Source organism: Hyperolius riggenbachi, chromosome 5 (assembly GCF_040937935.1).
Source record: "Hyperolius riggenbachi isolate aHypRig1 chromosome 5, aHypRig1.pri, whole genome shotgun sequence".
Taxonomy (NCBI): domain Eukaryota; kingdom Metazoa; phylum Chordata; class Amphibia; order Anura; family Hyperoliidae; genus Hyperolius; species Hyperolius riggenbachi.
Genome location: NC_090650.1, coordinates 432044576 through 432067869, shown reverse-complemented (window position 1 = coordinate 432067869; position 23294 = coordinate 432044576). Strand labels below are relative to the sequence as shown.

Below are 23294 nucleotides of genomic sequence, written 5' to 3'. Positions count from 1 at the left end.
GCGAGGGTGTTAAAATTGCGCCCCCCGCGGAGCCATGTATACATGCCTGCAGTATAGGTTAGCCAGGTCTAGTTGCACTCAGTATAGGTAGCCAGCTATATGTCCCCCCAATATAGGTAGCCAGGCATAGGTGCCCTAGTATAGTTGCCCCCAGAATAGGTTAGATAGGTAGGTGCCCCCAGTATAGGTTAGTTAGGTAGGTGCCTCCAATATAGGTAGCCAGTATAGTTGCCACCAGTATAGGCTAGGTAGGTAGGTGCCCCCAATACAGGTTAGATAGGTAGGGGCCCTCCAGTATAGGTTAGATTAGGTAGGTGCCCCCTAGTGTGGTTAGATTAGGTAGGTGCCCCCCAGTGTGGTTAGATTAGGTAGGTGCCCCCCAGTGTGGTTTGATTAGGTAGGTGCCCCCCAGTGTGGTTAGATTAGGTAGGTGCCCACCAGTATAGGTTAGATTAGGTAGGTGCCCCCCAGTGTGGTTAGATTAGGTAGGTGCCCCCCCCAGTATAGGTTAGATTAGGTAGGTGCCCCCCCCCAGTATAGGTTACATAGGCAGCTGCCGCCCAGTATGGAGGGGGGAGTTAGCCGCGGGGAGGGCAGCCCGACCTCTCCCTCCCTTCCTCTCCGCAATCTGCCCCCCCCGTGCTCCCCCCTCCGAGTCTGACTGCTGGAAAGGCGGTTTGTGAAAGCGGTGAAAAGTATTCGGCCGGGGGAGGGGCGTACATGGCACATCCCTGCTCGTCATTTTGGCGTAGGGTGAACCGAATAATCAGCAAACCGTTTATCTGCGCCAGAGGAACTAAAACAAGTGATCGCTGCCGAGGATAAGCAATGTCCAAAGCTCTCAAAATAATAATAAAAAGTCAGCGCAGATTGTAAAAGGAATATTTTACAGTCTATTGGACTTCACCACAGTGATATTCCAACTCGGCAACTCTAAGTGTAAACCATTTCTTTCCCGACCGGTTTCGCAGTCTAGCATCATCAGGTGATCCTGTGAAACCGGTCAAGAAATCTTACTGTTTGTGGAACAGCATACACGTGCAAATTTGATTCGGGGTTCCCAGGTCTTGGGCCCTGTATGTAAGTTATTTTTATCTTTGTTCTTTTATGGTTTAATATCAATGGTTTTACAATAAACTGGTTACACTTAGAGTTGCCGTTTTTTGATATGTTTATATATTGTCCTTCCTGGACACCATACCATATTGGAATGAGGGAATGATGAATGCTTGGATCCATGGTTGATCAAGGTCCATTTATACTTTGAATGGAATGCGAGATATACAACCTTATAGTGTGGGTTGTTGGTAACTGGCAAGCCCCTCTTACTCTTTTTGGGTGAACCACGAGACCATGTGAAGTTGGAATATCACTGTGGTGAAGAGAACAGCTCTGTGGCAAGGTTTGAGTCTAGACCTTTCGAAACATACTATAAACGTTCAGAAAAATGTGCGACTTTCATTAAAGAGGAACTCCAGTGAAAATAATGGAATTAAAAAAAAATGCTTCATTTTTTACAATAATTATGTATAAATGATTTAGTCAGTGTTTTCCCATTGTAAAATTGTACCTCTCCTTGATTTACATTCTGACATTTATCACATGGCGACATTTTTACTGCTGGCAGGTGATGTCAGTAAAAGGAGATGCTGCTTCCTTTTTTGCAGTTGGAAACAGCTGTTATTTCCCACAATGCAACAACGCTCCCACAGTGTGATGTCAGCACCATGGTCATGACATCACACTGTGGGAGGGGTTTCACCACAATATCAGCCATACAGAGCCCCCTGATGATACAATAGGTAAAGATTTCTCATGGGAAAGGGGTTATCAGCTACTGATTGGGATGAAGTTCAGCTCTTGGTCACGGTTCCTCTTTAAGCAGTAATTCTGTTCTGCAGTCACTGATGGCGGGATATACCGTCTGCTGCTCGGTTAGTAAAACGACTGACTGCAGAGTTTTAGACATGTCTGGGGCTGGAGCTTTGTGCATTATTAATACATCAAAATGATTTCCAGAGGCATGCAAAGAGCAGGGACGTTGCTTTGCGTAACCGCAGGTACCATTAGAGCAGTCAGGGCGATGCACAATGATTTCTGATTGGCTGCTCTAGCTCCTGCACCTGTAATGGTCCTCTTTGCCTTAATAAATAAATAGGAACCATAAGTGCCTGTTAACTCTGCAAGTCAGGAAACCTTGCTTAACACTTCTTCACCAATGACTTTGTGGGATAGTGTGTGCCCACAAGGGTGGGGAACGGGGCCAGTGCCTCCATAAGGGTTATAGAAATAGGGGAGGCTAGAGGGGCAGCCCCATATAGGTAAGTAATGACACTCCCCTTAACCCTCGACCCCCCCCCCCCCCAGCATACTACCTTAGGAACCACCATTTATGTATTTTTATTTATATATTTAAGTATTTATATAGCGCCGACATATTACACAGAGCTGTACAGAGTATTGTCTTGTCACTAACTGTCCCTCAGAGGGGCTCACAATCTAGTCCCTACCATAGTCCTATGTCGATGTATGTATAGTGCATGTAGCGTAGTGTAGTCCTTGTAGATTTTGACCTGGCTCGGATTTGAACCGGGGACCCAGCGCTGCAAGGCGAGAGCGCTAACCACTACGCCACCACGCTGCCCAATTGATCCTCCCTTATGGGGAGGTTCATTGTGGAAAAAAAAGGGTGATGGGTGCTAAGTGGAGATAAATACTTTTTCTACTTACATAAGATATGTATTGCACTGTCCACATTTTGATTTTAGTGATTTTTCTACAGTAAAAAAAGAGAAAATCTTTCTTAGCATTTCCCATTTTAACTCTGGCTATTTTGAAGCCAATCCTGATGTCATTTCCTCCCTTAGTCTCCTCTTCCTGATTTGCCCACCCTTCACTATAGAAAGTGCATTGTCTCAGCATGAGAAATATTGACCAGTCAGAGAGGAATAGAGGTGTGGGAGGGGAAATCAGGAGGGAAAGAGGCTTCAGCCAATCAGGCTGCATTAGATAAGTCTGTGGGGAAGTAGAGAAGCAAAAAAGGACAACCCAGCATGCCCTGCAACTTCCTTTTTGTGTACCAAATTGTGTGTACCAAATTAGAGTCAGGTAAACTGGGGAATGATCATTTATCAACAAGAAAAGTAATGGTGATTTTAACTTTTGGATTGCCTGGTTAGCATCCTTCTTACTTGTTTACCAGATAAAAATAATTGATTTTTGATTTTATGCCTGACAGTTACACTTGAAGTGACTGTGTAAGAGTAAGTAACTGTGGTCTCAGACACGCCCCCTCTGCAGAGTGTGATGTCACCACCTTACTCCTCCCCCAGGGCATCTTGCAAAGACTCTTGTTACAGGACAGGCTCAGTTTTTCAGTCTCTTTCCTATAGTGGAAGAAAGTTTTCTATATTCTAGATTGTGCCTGAATGAAGGCTGATGCAGTACAGCTCTCTTTTTTTAATGAATAATCTGGGGGTTTAGCTTTCATTTTTGACACTTGAAGTTCACTCACTCTAAATGGTGAGCGACGGGTTTATCTGGGCCTGTTTAGATCATTTATGCAGCTCTTTGTAATATTCTTCAAGCTGCTAATTTACCTAATTCCCGGCTCAGCGGGGGGAGAGCCTCCTCGCCGATGACATCACAGCGCCTGTGCTTGGAGATGAAGAGCCTGGCTGGAGGGGGGCGGTAATTGCCCTCCGTAGATGAGAAGTGTGCAGATATCTGGCACATTGCTGTCTCTTGGCTCTCATACACATGCCAGGGAAGGAACCGCATTATGTGCAGCTGCATACGATGTGTTATTAGACGTTGTCTGCGTCCCTAGCTCTCGGGGTATATAACGCATACTCCATACACACATTAGATCACATATGTCAAACTCTGGCCCGCGGGTCAAATCTGGCCCTCAGAGACATTCAATTTGGCCCCCAAGTGGTCCCCCACTTTGAATTATGTTTGTCCAACTCTAGGCCACCAGGGAAGCTATATTGGAGGTGAAGCCCTAGATCACCAGGGAAGCCATATGGGGGAGGGAAGGGGAAAACACTAAACACCAGGGAACTGTGACGAGAAGGGTGGGGGCCTCTGGACACCAGGGGACTATATAGGGGAGGGAGGCCCACTAGCCACAAGGGAACTATATAGGGGAGGGAGGACCACTAGACACCAGGGAACTATATAGGGGAGGGAGGGGGGCCACTAGACACCAGGGAACTTATATATGAGAGGGAGGACCACTAGACACAAGGGAATTATATAGGGGAGGGAGGGAGGACAACTAGACATAAAGGAAATATATAGGATAGGGAGGCAGACCACTAGGCACCAGGGAGCTGTATAGGGGAGGGAGGACGACTAGACACCAGGGTACTATATTGGGGAGGGAGGTAGGACCACTAGACACCAGGGAACTATATAGGGGAGGAAGGTGGACCACTAGACACTAGGGAACTGTATAGGGATGATGCCATTAGACACCAGGGAACTTTATAAGTGAAGTAGGTTGCCAGTAGACATTGAGGTCGGCCCACGACTAGGTCTCAGAGTTGAATTTTGGCCTGCTTTGTATTTGAGTTTCACATCCCTGCTTTAGATTAAACACGGCGTGGCAGCCTCTAAAGACCGCCACTACTGAGAATCTTGTGTGTGTACAGCGGCTCCTGATCCTCCCCGATGTGATGCCGAGAGATCTTACAAAAATTCTTCATATTTTACAAGTAGTGCCCCTAATTTTAGGCACATAAGCAGGCTTGGTCTTAATGTCAGGGCTGGATTTACCAAAAGGCACTGAAGACACATGCCTACAGGCGGCTGATGATGGAAAAGGCGGCTCACTCCCCTCCCCTAGTGCTTCCCTCCCTCTTTCCCATGCAGAGTCCTGATGAGAGTGTAACGGAGAGGTTACTCACCCAGCTCTCTGCATTCCACTGACCAAATCTCCCTTCAGTAGTCAGGTGCACCTCTAGCTACTTAAAGAAACACTGAAGCGAAAAAAAAATGATGATATTATGATTTGTATGTGTAGCACAGCTAAGAAATAAAACATTAAGATCAGATACATCAGTGTAATTGTTTCCAGTACAGGAAGAGTTGAGAAACTCCAGTTGTTATCTCTATGCAAACAAGCCATTAAGCTCTCCGACTAAGTTAGTCATGGAGAGGGCTGTTATCTGACTTTTATTATCTCAACTGTTCCTGGACTATTTACTTTTCCTCTGCTAGAGGAGAGGTCATTACTTCACAGACTGCTCTGAAAGGGCTCTTTTCCACTATGAAATGCGATTGCGATCGCGATTCCGTTTGCGATCGCAATCGCGTTTCAATTTCCACCATGCGATTGCGATTGCGATTGAGCTACTATACTCATTATAGTCCAGCTCAATCGCATACAAAACGCGGCAGGACGACGATTGCGCTTTGACCAAAATCGCATCGCAATCGGATCGCACTAATGGAAATTGCTGCTGCAGTTTCCATTAGTTTAATGTACCTTGCGATTTGCGATCAGCAGCAAATCGCAAATCGCAGGCTAGTGGAAAAAGGCCCAAAGACTCATTTTGAATGCTGAATGTTGTGTAATCTGCACATATTATAGAATGATGCAATGTTAGAAAAAACACTATATACCTGAAAATAAAAGTATGAGGATATTTTCTTTGCTGCTAATCTTCTAGTAATTATTCATAGTACACAACCAATTCACTATATCATATATTTTTGTTTTCGCTTCAGTGTCTCTTTAATACTGAGGTTCCTCTAGCTACCTAATACTTGGGGGCACCTCTAGCTACTTAATATTAAGGGTACTTTTGGCTACCTAATACTAAGGGGCACCTGTAGCTACCTATGACAGGCAAGGGAAGTAAGAAAGAAGTGACAGCTGGGACAGCCAGCACACTTGCAGTGCAGTTCAGCGGGGGTTGTAGGTTGATAGAGGGCGGAGTCTAGGGTGCCAGGACATCTGTGCCTATAGGCTCCTGTGATGTAAATCCGGCCTTGCTTGAAGTCACAAATGTTACGTTTTCCCAACAATTTCTTCACCATTCTATCATTACACACACAAAGTTTTTCTCATCTTCAATATAACCATTCAGCTTTTTGGATTGCAACTCACTACATTTTTCCAGCCGTCCTGATCAACAATTCTCAAAAAAAAAAAAAAAAAAAAAAAAAAAAAACAATTCCAATCAAATTTCTCAAACAAACAAAAAAAATAGTTTTTTTCATACAACCGATTGTTTTTGTTGAATTGGAGCAAAATCAAATGTTTTGATTGTAACGTCCAGCCTTAGGACTTTCCCGCAGGTAAGGCAGATGCGAGGCAGTTTTCACAGGAGATGACGGTAGTAGAGGTAGAACCTCTCACCTGATCTTTTTACAACAGCAACAGCAAAGCTCTTTTCTCCCGGAGGACCAAAAGCGCATAAGCTAGTCTCAGATCAGTACATAGTGATGTGTACAGGGGAAAAGGTTATGGGATTATAAATACCAGACTAAACAGGTGGCTTTTCAGGTTTGATATAAATGTGTGCAGGGTTGGAGCTGTCTTGATTAAGTTTGGCAAGGCATTCCACAGGGTAGGGGCAGCATGACAGAAAGCTCTGACTCCAAAGGTTTTTAGTTGAACTCTGGGGGTGGTGACGTTATTGGATCCTTTTGTTCTGAGGTTGTGGGAAGTGTGACGCAGTTGCAGCAAATCCTTCAGGTATCCGGGGCCCCGGTTGTGTAAAGTGTAAAGACAGAAATGTATGTCTGGCAGGAGGATGGAGGCCTCTCACGGAGCCAAATATGAACCCAAGTTTCAGAAAATAAAGAAAGTAATTTCTTTGGAAAATAGGCTATTAAAAGATACCCGAGGTGACATGTGACATGATGAGATAGACATGGGTATGTACAGTGCCCAGCACACAAATACCTATGCTGTGATCCTTTTTTTCTTTCTCTGACTGAAATAATTAAATATCAGGTATGTAAGTGGCTGACTCAGTCCTGACTCAGACAGGAAGTGACTACAGTGTGACCCTCACTGATAAGACATTCCAACTATAAAACACTTTCCTAGCAGAAAATGGTTTCTGAGAGCAAGAAAGAGATAAAAAGGATCAATGGTTCATACATTTTAGCTCTGGCATACTTCAACGAATGTGTCATTGAGCAAAAACAGTAAAACAGCTTAAAAAGTAGATTTAAAGAGGAACTCCGGTGAAAATAATGTAGTAAAAAAAGTGCTTCATTTTTTACAATAATTATGTATAAATGATTTAGTCAGTGTTTGCTCACTGTAAAATCTTTCCTCTCCCCGATTTACATTCTGACATTTATTACATGGTGACATTTTTACTGTGGGCAGGTTATGTAGCTGCTGCTAGCTGTTTTGGCTGTTAGAGACAGCTGTAAACAGCTAATTCCTGTCTGTGAACCTTGTTACATTGTGGCAGTTTGCCCAGAGTACCGCGGTACCCAGAGCTTCTTGTGGGAGGGGTTTCAGCACAAAATCAGTCATACAGCGCCCCCTGATGGTCTGTTTGTGAAAATCATTATATTTCTCATGTAAAAGGGGGTATCATCTACTGATTGGGATAAAGTTCAATTCTAGGTTGGAGTTTCTCTTTAGCTTAAAATAAAACTGTAGAATATCTGAAAAAGTCATTTTAGGAGAAGGAAGATGGATACAATCATTTATTTCATTAGTTTCTTTTCACCTCGGGTGTCCTTTAAGAAATCAGCCTGACCATATGGTGAGCGGTGCTGTCCTATTTCTGCCACCAGATCAGATGTGAAAATGGAGCCATTAGGCCTATGGTTTTCTCCAAAGCAACACTTTAAAGACTCTGAGCTAAAAACTATCCCAAGAGTAAAAGAAAAAATGACAAATCCCCACAACAAGCCCCTGCCTTTCCCATCAGCCCGCAGACAATCTATTAAGTGTTAATTATTTGGCAAGCACAGAAATGATTAACCACTTGTCTACAGATTGTAATGAGTCATTTTGCGATTACCATGCTAAAGATGCGATAACAAGTTTAACAATCCCCCTGAGCATCGTGAAATGAAATTGTGTTTGTTCTCCGTGAAGCTGCTCAATTATGTGTTCATTTATGGTAAGCTGTTGTATAACAGCAGTGCGTCCCGGGTGTATAAGGAACAAGGTCTCCGGTGTCCTCAACAAAATGGACGCTGCAGAGTCCCGCTACATCGCAGTCATGCCTGGTGCGCTAAGCTTTCAGGATGACTTGGGCTTTATGTGGAACTTGCAACCTGCTGAGGGACGAAATATAAAATATTTTTATATAGTAGTTTGTATTTGCCTGGCTAAAGCCCCACTAAATTTAACCACTTCACCCCACAGGCTATTTTACCCTTCCTACCAAGAGACAGTTTCAACTTTCAGTGCTCCTCAAATTCATTTGACAATAACTTTATTATTGCTTACCACACCTAAATGATCTATAGCTTGTTTTTTTTTTTTTTTTTTTTTTCACCACAGATTAGGCTCTTAGTGGGTAATACTTGTTATTCTCTATGCATTGTAAGAATTGGAGAAATGGTGACACTTTTTTTTCCATTTCATTCCTCATTTTTCCATTTCTCCAGTTCCATCCTCTATAGTTTTAAAATAAACAATGCTACTGTGGATAAAACCCACACATTTTATTTTCCCAATTGCCCTGGCTATCACAACATTAGATTATGGTACTAGTACAATGTACGGTGACAATATGTTATTTATAAATAAAAGTGTATTTTTTATTTTTTGTGTATTTTTTTTTTGGGGGGGGGGGGTTCTCACTGTACCCTCTCAATAATTACAAGCCGTTATTTGCTAAAATAGCAGTAATATACCCTCATGACATACATATTAAATACCTAAGGTAACTATCTATGTTGTTTTTTTAAATGCTGTCATTGTTTTTTGTTGTTTTTTTTTACAATGTGGGGGTGTCAGGCTTGTCTGGTCAATAAACACAGTTCAGACTGTATGCCCATATGACTGACCGTAACACCTGCGGAAACTCCTACCTAACACAATACTACAATACAGATGTAGCATACAGTCTGACAGATAGTTAATCCACCAGACAGAACCTGATAAATCTTGGGAATGCAATATGGGCACAGTGGGTATAAATATACAAGATAGTCACCTGAGGCTTAGTGGATGAGGCTATCCGGACAAGTGAATCAAGTGGCAGAAGTGCCAGGAGTTCCTGGCGACCGTGAGGGAGTCCAGATAGGCACTTTCCAGAGATAAAATTAAGGAGGGAATAGGAGGCGCCCGGTAACAAGGAAATAATATATTCTATTTTATTCACTCTATGGTAGAAACAGCATTCAGTATTAAATGGTGTGGTCCTACCTTCTAGGTGTCCCCTTTCGGGAAGTATACAAACTGGGGGTTTCTTTAGAATAACGATTGTATTTTGCACAAGACAACGCGTTTCACGGTAAAAACCCGCTTCCTCAGCAGTGCCTCTGTAGGATCGTTTTCAGGTATCCGGGCGCCGTTTGCGAGCCGTGGCCGCCGGGGGTTTAAATATACTGATCGTAGTATGGTCTAAGCAGGCGAAATCTTGTGTGACTCGCCGCTTGACGTCATCCCTATGTGTGATTAGCCAGCAGAGGGAAGCTCTCGATTGGGGTGGGCGTGCCTCCAGAGATAACATAGTCAAGGCAACCCGAAGTCAGTCCAGGCAGAGTTCATGCAAATCCGTATTCAAGCAGAAGGTCAATCCAGGCGGCAAGGCAAAGCGTAGTCGAGGTACAAGGCAAGGTTGGCAACAGGAATCCAGCAGAGATTAAGTGTGGTCAGGATACAAGGCAATAGTCGGCAACAGGAAATCCAAGATGACAGTGAGCGCTACCCAGCAACAAGCCAAAGCTAATGACTGAGGGCGCTCCCCAGGTTTAAATATTAGAACTAACCAATCAGCAAAAGCAGAATTGAAAACAAACCAATAGCAATTCAGTGTGTCAGCTGGATCAGCTGACACGCACACATGAACGGCAGAGTTACTGCTTACATCTGCGGAGCGCGTACTGGGAACGCGTCCTCCGCCTATCCAGTGAGATCTGAGAAGCACCTTGCGTCCCACTGACGTCAGCGGCTTGCCGAGACCCGGAAGTCGGAACTGCATCCCGAGCCTCGGCATTCCACCGCTGCCCAGGTACAGCGGACCTTACAGGGGGATGCTAGATGGCGCTACACACTATCCTGTTTCCAGGAAGTCTGATGCTGGGAATACACCATACGTTTTTCCGCTTGATACACACGAGTTCGATAGAAAATTTCTGACTTGTCCGATATTCCTTCCGATTGTTTTTTGGGTCAATTTCTGATAGAAGTTAATGGAAAAAGATAAGAAAAACGAGCGGAAGATAAGAAGCGCAGGATCAAGCAGATAATCGAGTAGAAAAAAGTGATCGTATGGAAAATCGAGCAGAAAAACATATTGGCCTCAATTCACTAAGCTTAACTCCTGTCTTTAATAACTCTTCTGAGCTGTTTTACAGTTATCCCCATGGTGATATAATTGTGATAACTGTAAAACAGCTCAGAAGAGTTATTAAAGACAGGAGTTAAGCTTAGTGAATGGAGGCCAATCTGTGTACCCAGCATTAGATCACGGTTTTACTCTACTTTTTACTTTCACTCTAGTGCGTAGTGCATTTTACTCTGGCAGTAATGTACATTTTAAATTAAATTTTAAATTTTTTCGTGATCGTTGTCCTCTAAGCTTGGGAAGATTCAGTGGGCCAGATTTATCAAGAGTGTCTGAGACAAAACATTAGTAGGTTTTTAGAAATCCATGCCGAACTGTCTCAGACATCCTAAGAAATCATTAGATAGTGCAGACTCCTTCTAAAACTGTTGTAAAATAGGAGGAGCTAGGAAGGTCTCTCAGACAGTGCAGTGTGCGAGGGGAATTGCTGTTGCTGAGGTAACCAACACACCTGCTGTATTGATAGCAGCAGGCTCTGAGGAGGAATTCAGCAGGGGGGAGGAGCACCTCACAAATAATGTCTAGCCTGCACTCTGCATCTGTAGAACTGCTATCAAGCACTTCTTAATCTGCGCCAGTTTAGGGATGGATTAGTACTTTTCTTAACTGTAGTGCAGCTCTGGAAATTCATGCTGAACTGCCACTATTACTAGGATTTAAGAAGATTCTTATTATCATGCAGAACTGTTCTCCCTGCTGGTTAGAACAGATTAAGAAGAAAAAAATGTCAGTAATGCATTGATAAATCTCCCCCAAAGAAACAGACAATTTTTTTTTTCTGTTGCATATAATAAATATGCATTACCCTGCATTAGAAACTTTTATTTCTAAGCCAGTCCTTCCCGCTGCATTGAATGAGAATCGTCCTCGCTTTCCGCATTTCCAGCCGCTGCACATTCCCTTTAAATACGCCACTTGCTTTGATGCTCTGCCGCGGCCTCAGATCAGGCGTTAAGGTGGGGGTCAGGCTGGGGGGCCGCGTTCTCCGGAGACGATACAGACCTGTGATGTAATTCATCTCAAGCATGATCTGTCTGATATACAGTAGGGTTTGTTCTTTATTGAGCTCAGGCAAGCGACGGCATTGATTTTCCTGTGATATATGACATGTTCTCTGACACGCCATGGTCCAGGAGAGGGGATCTCAAAACAAATAACAATAAATTGATCCCAGAGGGACACCCCCGTCCGACAGATTTACATCCTCACAGACACGGCTTCTAATTAATTTTAGGGGAACTTCAGCAGCCAGGCTAAAGTTGAAACAAAACTGCGAGTCTTTGATTTATTCCTAGCATTCCTTTCAGGTGTAATACACAAATGTAACCTTATTGAAAGAGAGCAAAAATGCTAAAACTTTGTTGCTGACTACATACATGTAGTAACTAAACTTTCACTTGGTTGGAGGTGGGGTCACCCAATTGGTCCTAGTTTAATATGTTCTAGGATTCCTCCTAAGCTCACTGCTACTGTACACTATACATCCTACATGTTTCGCCCCCTCAAATGGGGAGCTTTGTCAGGGGTACAACAGGGCTAAGGTGCAAATTTACATTATAGACATTCAGTATAGTTTTGTTTGATTAATGTGTATCCTACCCACTGAACGTTTAGTTACTACATGTATATAGTCTACAAGAATGGCATTTTTTAACCTATGAATTTTTGTTCTCTTCCAATAAGGTTAAATTTAAATTTGTGTATTAGTTTAAGCAGGCCTGTGTATTAATAATTAGTCATTTCAGGTGTGTAAATGATCCACTTTACATGGCTGGAGTCTGAACAGCCGAAGGCAGAGAACTGAATACCATAGGCTGGTCTGGTGAATCTGGATTTCTGCTGAGGCACTGTGATGATCTGCTCAGCTGCCTGTGCAGGCAGGCAGCTTTTTGACCATTGTTTAGGGTTGCATGCTGCAGGACTCTGGAAAGAAGAGCTTCTGTCAGTTTTGCAGCTTGTGCTTGCAGAAGAATTTGCATACGTTGTCATGCAAATTGCCTGGCCACATTCATTGGAGGCGTGTACTATAACTACTATGTGTTTCCCACAATGCTTGGCTGGTCATTCCTTAAGGATTTTGTCCTATGTAACACTCCCGGAGGAGTGTCAGCCTTACTCTCTGTTTGAAGATCAGCTTAGAGTAATTCCTGGAAAACTGCACTAGGCAGGTTTCCTTAGTGCAGTTAGGATTGCTTATCTGTTTGTTTGTTCTGTTGCCATTGTCCTGTCCCAACGGTGGTCGACAGGAAATGGTTCTGATCTCTTTTCTTGGAGTATAGCTGGTGCAGCGGTTGTTACCAGCTATCTCTTCTGATCTGTCTCCTTGGATCGCGCTAGCCACTTTTCGCTAGCGCTGTGGATCCTTCTGTTCTGTCTCCTGGGATTGCGCTAGCCACTTTCCGCTAGTGCTGTGGATCCTTCTGTTCTGCTACTCTGTACCTGGATCGCGCTAGCCACTTTTCGCTAGCGCTGTGGATCCTTCTGTTCTGTCTCCTTGGATCGCGCTAGCCACTTTTCGCTAGCGCTGTGGATCCTATCTCTCGCTTGTCCCTGTTTTCGTGTATCTGTCTTGTCTGCTACGAACGCTTGCTGGAGGCTCGGTGAGGTAACCGTTAAGCAAGCGCTCGCGTCCTCTGTTTCTTTTTTGTCTGTCAATGGTTAGTTAGGCGTGCTTGTCTCTATTGTGCTTATCACGTGGAGACCGCACATAACCGTGTGCACTGTTGCGAATGAGTGCGGTGTTTGCGGTTAGCTAGCGTTTGTTATTTTCCGTATCTCCTCATTGTATTATTTGCTGTGCCTTTGCTAACCTCGTATTCTGTCCTGATCTGCCTTGTGTCACGTCTGGCGATCGCACCTCTCGCGATCGCGTTCCTGTTTCATATCTGCTGTTGTGTGTGCACTGTTGCGGGGTGGCGACTAGGTTGGCGCACACACATACAACCTGTCCCTTTGCTCATCTCATTTGCAATCGCCTCTCTTGCGATTGCGTTCTACGCTTCGTACAATTCCTGTCTGGCATTTGTGGAGATACAGAGGATTGGTTCCTCTGCACTCCCCAGCGCCATCTGCCGACAGGAATTTTCCCTCTACGGGTGCGTAGCACCTTTTGCTGGGTGCCTGCAAATATACGCTTGTGGAGGATTTCCGCCGTGTCAGCGCACGCGTTGTGCGCTGATCACGGAGAAAGTTCCACAATCGTTACAGGCACACAGATAGTAGGGAATGAATTAGGTGATAGCAGCCTAGGTCCAGGGAACCAACCTACTACCTTGTATCAGCTGTGTCAGCTGGTGGTGGTTGGAGATGTATAACGAGAGATTCCTAACAGGAATGTGCAGTAACTTATGTGATGTCATCATGTTAGAATGGAGCAGAATCTGAAAGGATTCCTTCCAACACTTTGTGGAATCCTTTCCATGAAAAATGAAACTAAGGCTGGGTTACAGATTCAAATACACAGTGGGCTGAAATTGAAAACAGACCAGGTCATGGGCTAACCTTAATGTCTAGTGGCCAACTTCCTCCTTATACTGTTCCCTGGTGTTTGGTGCCGCCTCCCCTATACAGTTTCCAAGTGTCTAGTGGCCTTCCTCCCTTCCCTATTCAGTTCCCTTGTCTCTACTAACCCCCTCCTCTATACTGTTCCCTGGTGTCTAGTGGCCCTCTTCCCTCTCCTATTAAGTTCCCTAGTGTCTAGTGCCCCCTCCCTCCCCTATACAGTTCCCTGGTGTCTGGTGGCCTACCTTCCTCCCCTATACAGTTCCCTGGTATCTAGTGGCCCCCATCCCTCCCCTATACAGTTCCCTGGTGTCTAGTGGCCTACCTTCCTCCTCTATACAGTTGTCTGGTGGCCTACCTTTCTCCCCTATACAGTTCCCTGGTGTCTAGTGGCCCCCATCCCTCCCCTATACAGTTCCCTGGTGTCTAGTGGCCTACCTTCCTCCTCTATACAGTCCCCTGGTGTCTAGTGGACCTCCTCCCTCCCCTGTACAGTTTCCTGGTGTCTAGTGGCCCACCTTCCTCCTCTACACAGTGCCCTGGTGTCTAGTGGCCCCCATCCCTCCCCTATACAGTGCCCTGGTGTCTAGTGGCCGCCATCCCTCCCCTATACAGTTCCCTGGTGTCTAGTGGACCTCCTCCCTCCCCTATTCAGTTCCCTGGTGTCTACTAACCCCCTCCCCTATACAGTTCCCTGGTGTCTAGTGGACCGCCTCCCTCCCCTATACAGTTCCTTGGTGTCTAGTGACCCCCTCCCTCCTCTATACAGTTCCTGGATGTCTGGTGGACCTCCTCCCTCCATTATACAATTCCCGGTGTTTGGTGGTCTGACCCCCTATACAGTTTCCGGGTGTGTAGTGGACCTAGAGGTGGCACGGAGGGGGACACTAAAGGCTTGGGGAACAGATGGTACACTGGAGACACGGGGGTTAGAGATGGCACAGTGTTCTTACTTACAGACAGATTCAAATTAAGAACGAACCTATAGTCCCTATTTGTTTGTTAGCCGAGTCTCCTTGTACCTGTACTTATTGTCCAGCACTGCATAATATGTTGCCGCTTTATAAATACAATACATAATAATAACCTGGACTACCTGTACTCTAAATCTGTTGGCTGTCATATTACATGGAAATCCTAAAATTGGCCAATCAAAGTTAGATATGTGTACCAGGCTTAAAGGACACCCGAGGCAAAACTAAACTAATGAAATAAACGATTTTATATATCTTACTTTTCCTAAAAATAACTTTTTAAGATATTCCACGGTTTTATTTTATGTTTAAATCTACTTTTTAAGTTTTAACTGTTTTATTGTTTTTGCTCAATGACACATTTATTGAAGTATGCCAGAGCTAAAATCTATGAACTATTGACCCTTTTTACCGCTTTCCTGCTCTCAAAAGCCATTTTCTGCTAATAAAGTGTTTTATAGTTGTACTTTTTTTTATCAGTGAGGGTCACACTGTAGTCACTTCCTGTCTGAGTCGGGACTGAGTCAGCCACTTACATACCTGATATTTAACTCTTTCAGGAAGAGGAAGAAAAAAAGGAACACAGCCTAGTTATTTGTGCGCTAGGCACTGTACACACTCATGTCTATCTCATCATGTCACCTGTCACCTCGGGTATCCTTTAAGTCTCTGTACTCATTTCTCTCCTGCTCTCTCCCACCGGTTTTGCAGCCTGGTGGTCAGTAGCAGCAAAGTAGTCCATTGTCCACTAGGGGTGATGGTCTACCGATCCCTGCAGAAGGGGGTGTGCAAATAGACCAGGAAGCGAGTAACATTATAATGTAGTCATGAAGTACTTCAACCAGATTCTCCTTCTGCGCATTACATCATTTGTTGAGAGAGATTCATGTCTGTCTGAAAGTGTTTATCTTGGATTAATTGTCACAAGTTTGGAGAACAAGTGACAGAACACACAGAGCTGATTCTCCGCGCTCACCCCAAAGCTGTTCCTCTGATCGTCTTTTCTTTTACGCGACACCTGGAATTTTCCAACATATGCCGTTTTCTTGTTTGCGGACGTTCTCTGGAGGCCTCGTGCCTTTCAGAAGCCAACCTAAGCAAGACGAAAATCTACTCAACATGCAGTTTTACTGTCTCTATAAAAACAGAACTTAAAGGACCAGTAATGTGACCTAATTTAAACTGTATTTAAGAAAGTGCAACAGGCTCAGATTAGACAAGAGACAAGACAAGACTCAGAATGTTTATATTGTGCTTTGCTCCTGGCGGACTCAACACGTCAGAGCTGCAGCCACCAGGGGGCGCTCTATAGGGAGTAGCAGTGTTAGGGAGCATTGCCCAAGGTCTCCTTATTGAATAGGTGCAGGTTTACTAAAATAGTAAGAACCGAGAATCGAACCCTGGTCGGGTCTATCGGCCACCGACCAGGGTTACAGTTACCGCGGCATCGCAATGGTGGTGGAAGTCATGTAAGTTAACCTCGTTAGCGGTATGCCCTAGCTAGCACTAGGCTAGCTAGAATAAGTGTCCAGCTCCCCCCCCGATTGCCTGCGATCCCCCCGTTTATACATTACCCCCCTGGATCCAGCAGCCTCCCTGCACAGCTCCGGTCTCTCTATGGGGAGGATCGGGTTTGCGCATGACGTCATGTACGATCCTCCCCATAGTGAAGACCGGAGCTGTCCGGGGAGACTGTGCCGATCACTGGATTCAGGCTGGGTAATGTATAAACGGGGGGATCGCAGGCAATCGGGGGGAGCTGGTCACTTATACTAGCTAGCCTAGTGCTAGCTAAAGGGTTTTAAAGCCATTTGATCACAATAATCATACACAAACTGGCAAAACCTCCTGAGCTGCGTACCGCTCAGGAGGTTAAGGAGCAACGCAGGGATTTTAAATATGTTGGTGGCAAATGACGGACATACGACAGGGAACCTGGGAATTCCAGTCACATACTCCAGTCACATACACATACACAGACTCTTGGTATGCATATGACCCTGTCTGTGGATTCTGCCGTAGGGTCATATAAATGTAGTTTTTTGCGCTGGGATGCAATACAAATGCAAGAGCCAGGTGTAAAACCTGCCTTAAAGGGAATCTGAAGTGAAAATAAACTTATGATATAATGATTTGTATGTGTTTTCTGCAGAGGAAAGTTCAAAAGTTCACTGGCCTACTCTGTGAAATCATTTAGAATGCTGAATAGTGTGTAAACTGCAAATATTAGAGAATAATGCAATGTTATAAAGAACACTATATAACTGAAAATAAAAACATGAGAATATTTTCTTTGCTACTAATGTTCTAGTAATTATCCGTACTACACAACCAATTCATTATATCATAATTTTTTTTCCGCTTCAGTGTCACTTTAAGGATTACAATCTATGCTTTGTTTAAAATGATAATTATTGTATAGCTATTGAAGATTTGTGTGGAGCCAGCATTGCAACCAATGTGCCACTGCATCTTAAATTATATTGCCGCTATGGAGGGTAATTTGGGCAATGGATTTTGGCTGTAGCATAGATTGTATCATCAAGGGGCACTTTGGGGGAGTAATAGAGAAGGAAGTCAGTAAGTTGAGACGCTCTGATTGGGTAGGATGGAATGAGATCAGATCGGGTTGAAGCACTGGGTAGGTGACGTGTCCTAGGCCAGATTTCATACTGCCCTGTAGAGGTAAGTTTTGAGGTTCTGCATGAAGATCATTAGGATTGGGAAGTGTTGAACTGGTCATTGAAGAAAGTAACAAAGGATGGGAGAAGCTTGAGAGAAGTCCTGAATGTGAGTGTGGGAGGAGATGACTAAAGAAGACAAGAAGAGGAGTTTGTGTCCGGAGCAGCGATTACAATTTGGGTTGTATTTGGGGACTAGTCCAGTAGTGTATAAAGAAATGTAACAGACACTGCCAGTTACAACAGAGTGACCAGTTCTCTGAACAGAAAATTAACCACTTCACCACTGAGGGGTTTTACCCCTGAAACACCAGAGCAATTTTCACCTTTCAGCGCTCCTTCCATTCATTCGTCTATAACTTTATCATTACTTATCACAATTAAATTAACTATATCTTGTTTTTTCCGACACCAATTAGGCTTTCTTTAGGTGGGACATTATGCCAAAAATAATTTTGTTCTAAATATGTTTTAATGTTTTTAAATAATGCATGCTACTGTAATTAAAACCCATGAAATGTGTTTGCCCATTTGTCCCGGTTATAAAACCGTTTAAATTATGTCCCTATCACAATGTTTGACGCCAATATTTTATTTGGAAATAAAGGTGCATTTTTTTCAGTTTTGCGTCCATCCCTAATTACAAGCCCGTAGTTTATAAAGTAACAGTGCGGTTCCCTCCTGACATAAATATTTAAAAAGTTCAGTCCCTAAGGTAACTATTTATGTATTTTTTTTAATTGTAAATTTTAAAAAAAAAATTTAATTACAAAAAAAAAAAAAATGGGGAGTGTGGGAGGTAATGAGTTAATTTTTTTGTGTATAAGTAATGAATTTGTATGTGAAAAATGCTTTAGGGTGTAGTTTTACTATTTGGCCACAAGATGGCAACAGTAACTTTTTGTTTAATCCTACCTCCAAGCGTCCTTCCGGACGCTTGGAGGAAGTACTAGGAGGCTGAGAACGGGGTTTTTTTTCACAATGATCGCGCTGCTTAGCGGAAAAGCAGCGGATCATTGCGGGGCTTAGATCAACGAACGGGAATGGATTCTCCAGTTCATTGATCTCCGGGCGAGCGGCGGGCAGCGTGTTTACCCGCGGGAGTGCGCGCTAGAGCGAGCGGGTGCGCGGGCAGCGGCGGGAGCGTGGAAAGTACGGATTTCTCCGTCCCTGGGGGTTAAAGGATGGAAAAAGGGACGGAGAAATTCGTACGGGCGGGGGTAAAGTGGTTAAAAGTCAAAATAAACATAAACACGTAATACTTATCTCTCTTGTAGTCTACTCCTCAATCTCTTTCTCCTCTCCTGTGTCCTGTTTGACCACTGTGATCAATGGAATTCTCCATCCTCCATTTTAAAAATGGCCATTACCCCATAACAGCTTCCTGGTCAGCATACTGTTAAACTGTAATATCACCCACTTGAGCCATAGGGAAACATGGACATTACCTTGCTCATCATTTGTCCTTTCAGTTATAACTGACAACAACTGATATACAACAGACACCAAGCGTTATATGACTGACAGCAACTGGTATATTTCAGTTCTGACTAAATATTGTCAGAACTGGAAGGAAGCTTTGTAAGAAGAGAATGGTGAGCTTCTGCCAGGAATTGACGGCGAGGTAAGTGTAACATATTTATTTGCAGGTACATCATGTGTTTATTTTGAATAAACTTTCTCGGTTCAGGTTCACTATAAATGACCTTTCCTTGTTGTTTTCTTCTCTCTGCAGACTCTGGAAGGGATTCTGAATTTTAAGTACTCTGGAGGACCAGGTCATGCGGAGGGCTATTACCGGAACATCTCCCTCGGGCTGCATGTGGATGTGGAACCCTCTGTGTTCTTTACCCGGGTCAGCACACTGCCCGCCACCAGGTGAGTATCGGCTACAGTCCGGGTGGGGAGGGGGGGGGGGGTGTTATGGGGGGTTTGTGCTCATCATCTGCTGCACATGCGCCAAGATTCACTCCTGATCCAGCAGATGGCCGCGTTGGCCAAGAGTCGGGAGTAAAACCTTCTGACAACCAATTGGAAACAACTGACAATCAATCATCTTCTTGTCTATCAAGAGAAAAGTATCAGTGAGTGTTTCGCCGTGTACAGTATACCGTATATACTCAAATAGAAGTCGATCTCGTGTATAAGTCGACTTCAATATTCAACCCTCTTAAGCTGGAATTTTGTATTGACTCAAGTATAAGTCTAGCCAGCTAAGTTAATGGCTGCACTTGGGGCTTAGGAGTGGTTAATGATGCACTGCATATAGTATGGCAGCCATTAATCCCTCCTGTCCCTTAAGTGCAGCCAATACCACCACCAGGCCCCCAAGTGCTGCAATTATTCTCTCCCTTTTATGCAGCCCAGTATTTCCCTCCTGCCCCTTTCCATGCTAATTATTGTGGCCAGGACTTTCACATCTGTGTTTTCTTGGCATTTTCTTTCCTTTAAAGTAATACTTACCACAGGGTAAATTGCTGCAAATGGGAATGTCACTATTAGTACACACATTACTCAGTGTGCTCAGTGCTGCCTGTGACTCGTGTACAAGTCGACCCCTATACTTTGATGAAGTGAATCAGACCTAAATTTCTAGACTTATACTTGAGTTCTATACAGTATATACAGTGGAACCTTGGTTTGCAAGTATAGTTTGTTCCGGAAGCATGCTTGTAATCCAAAGCACTCATATCCAAGCAAATTTCCCCTAAAAAGCAACCTGAGGTGAGAGGGGATATGGAGGCTGCCATATATATTTCCTTGTAAACAATGCCAGTTGCTTGGCAGATCTATTGGTCTTCTGACATACGGTAAGTAGTGTCTGAGTCAAAACCCTGCAAGCATATGACTAATCCAGTGAAATCTGAGTCAGCCGAGTCAGAGTACCTGATCTGCTGCATGCTTGTTCAGGGTCTATGGCTAAAAGTATTAGAGACTCAGGATCAGGGGGACAGCCAGGCAACTGGTATTGTGTAAAAGGAAATAAATATGGCAGCCTCCATATCCCCTCTCACCTCGGGTTCCCTGTAAGAATTGATGGAAACCCAGTTGATTTGTTCCACAATCCAAAAACAGTTATAGTAAAATAGCATAACATAAAAGATGTAAACAAGACTCTCACTATAACTAACAGAATCATTGCCACCCGTTGGCTCGCCCCAACCTTTTCTTTTTTTGTGCAGCTTTAACAAGGAACTTATCCAGCGATAACTTTTGAGGATTTCATGGAAATGTGACTTTGCAGTCTCTACACTCAGTATAAGTACAATCCTGCAGCGCCAAACGGAAAATAATTATCGGCTCAGCCGTGATGATGTGACACAAGTGTACTTTTTTTTTTTTGCTTGTATATCAAGTCAACATCTTTTGCTTGTATTGCAAAGCGCTCTTAAACCAAGTTGCTATCAGTCCAAGGTTTTACTGTAATGTGATGGGAGCAGGAAACCCACCAAAACATGATGGGTACGGCAGAAAGCATGGTGGAGACAGACAATGAAGCTGGCTGTCGCTGGGGGCGTTGATCCGCCGGGTGAATCGCTTGCGCGGCAAGGCGGACGTTATTGGCCGTCCCAGCAGACTTGAGTCAGGTGTGTGTACAGATATTTTTAGAGGCACACGCAGTGGATGGGGTGTCGGGACAGCCTGGAAAGAAGAGACAAAACAAAAATCGGGAGCCCAAATGGTGTAGTATGTCAGAGACACTGAAAACAATATAATGATAAAAGGGCTACTCACAAAGGTGGGCTGCTGGAGGTAACCGACCACAGGAAGCAGGTGGAGATAATGGATCCATCTCCACTCGGGATTAGAGCTGCTCAAATCCGGAACCGTGAGATACCCGGATAGTTGCTATCCGGATATCTCCCAGTAAACCTATGCGGAGTGGGCGGGGTCAATTTTACCTAACGTCTTCTTCGTCCGTCCCTCGGCACCTTCCACGATGCGGTCTAAGCGGCGGTAACGTGATCACAAACACTTCCTCCTTCTGGATTGAAGGAGGAAGTGTTTGTAATCACGTGACGCGCGTGGAGCGCATCGTGGGTGGTGCCGAGGGACGGACGAAGAAGACGTTAGGTAAGATTGACCCCGCCCACTCCGCATAGGTTTACTGGGAGATATCCGGATAGCAACTATCCGGGTATCTCCCGGTTCCGGATTTGAGCAGCTCTGCTCGGGGTGTCCCAGACTGGGACTTGTGGTGGTAGCTTCTTCTTTAAAAGGCAATAATGGCTTCAATTGTGGTCCATTTTTGAAACCCGCCCACAGCAGATGTGTGTGTGTGGGGGTTGTCTAAGCACAATGAGACTAAAGAAGAGCCCAGGGGTTTATAAAACGGAGTTAAAAACAAAAGTAAAAACGATAAATGAGGCGGCTTACTTCAATAAGGACATTCTCACAGGAAAAAAGAGAATTTTATTTTTGCACAGGCAACGCGTTTCACGGGTCCAAGCCCGCTTCCTCAGGCCAATAAGAGTTCCAGAGTATGTAGAGCCAGTAGGCAGGAAGTGCTTCACTGTTGTTTTTAGAGGCAGAGGCTCAGCCGGGCAATGTGCATTGTTTAAAAGGAAAAAAATAAGTTATCCTCCATATCCCTCTTACTCCAGTAGTTGTTTAAAAAACAAAAAGCAAAAACACTGCGTCAAAATGTCCGTTATTAATAACGCTCGACTCCACCACCTCCAGTGAGATCAGCCATTTATCTGCTTGCACCTCTCAACACTTCATGCTGTCTTCAGACCCGGTCAGATGAAAAGACAGCAGACTGGAGAAAACTTTTGAAACTGATAACTTCAGAAGAGCTACTTTTTTTTTATCAGTATAAATTACAAATCTCCTTCCTGCTGGCTGCCCCATCCAAAGACACTTATTACAATTCTCTTTTTGGATAATCTCGGCGCACTGCAGATTGAAATAGAGAGATGACTTTTAATGGAGTGATGTTATCTAATAGCGTTTCTTAGGATTGCATTTAAAAAAAAAGTAAAAGTAATTTTTTTTCCAACTGTAAAGCAAGCATATTGTATAGCAGATGACATATAGAGTCTGCCCCCATAGATCTGTGCTGTTGGTAATTATTATGTTAATGCTTCCATTGTTAGATAGTCTTCAGAAGGCTCCTCCGGAGTACTATTCCTATCCCAGCGCGTAGGCCGTTGCTATACATTAAGCAGCCAGGGCGCCCTCCCTCCCCACCGCCATGTTACACAGAGCGCAGCACTCCGGGGATAATTGAGTTTTCTGCTGTCATAATCCCGTGTCCAGGAAAGTAAATTCCAGATAGCTTTATTGTTAAATTACACTGCAATTGACTTCTGACCTCCTATCACAGTACATGTTGCCTCAACGGCAGCCATCTTGTTTGGATAGCGTAAGAGAGTAATTCTCTACAAACGTGACTCCTTCAGCGATACTGCTGAGGAGTTCTATAGGATTAAAGCAAACCTGAACTGAAAAATAAAAGTCAAAATAGACATACTGCATACTTACTCCCCCTCCCCAACACACACACACACACACACACACACACACACACACACACACACACACACACACACACACACACACACACACACACGCACACGCACACTGCACACACATACTACACACACATACTACACACACACCAACACACA

General features: G+C 44.2%; 1 protein-coding gene across 2 annotated transcripts in view; it reads left to right on the top strand.

Annotated features, from left to right (window-relative positions):
• Positions 1 to 23294, top strand: part of TRAPPC9 (trafficking protein particle complex subunit 9) — a 669767-nt gene that overhangs the window by 228026 nt on the left and 418447 nt on the right. For both annotated transcript variants that reach the window (XM_068238081.1, XM_068238082.1), the window contains exon 18: positions 19397 to 19539. In XM_068238081.1, the coding sequence (XP_068094182.1) occupies positions 19397 to 19539 (143 nt within the window). The remainder of the gene's footprint in view (positions 1 to 19396; positions 19540 to 23294) is intronic.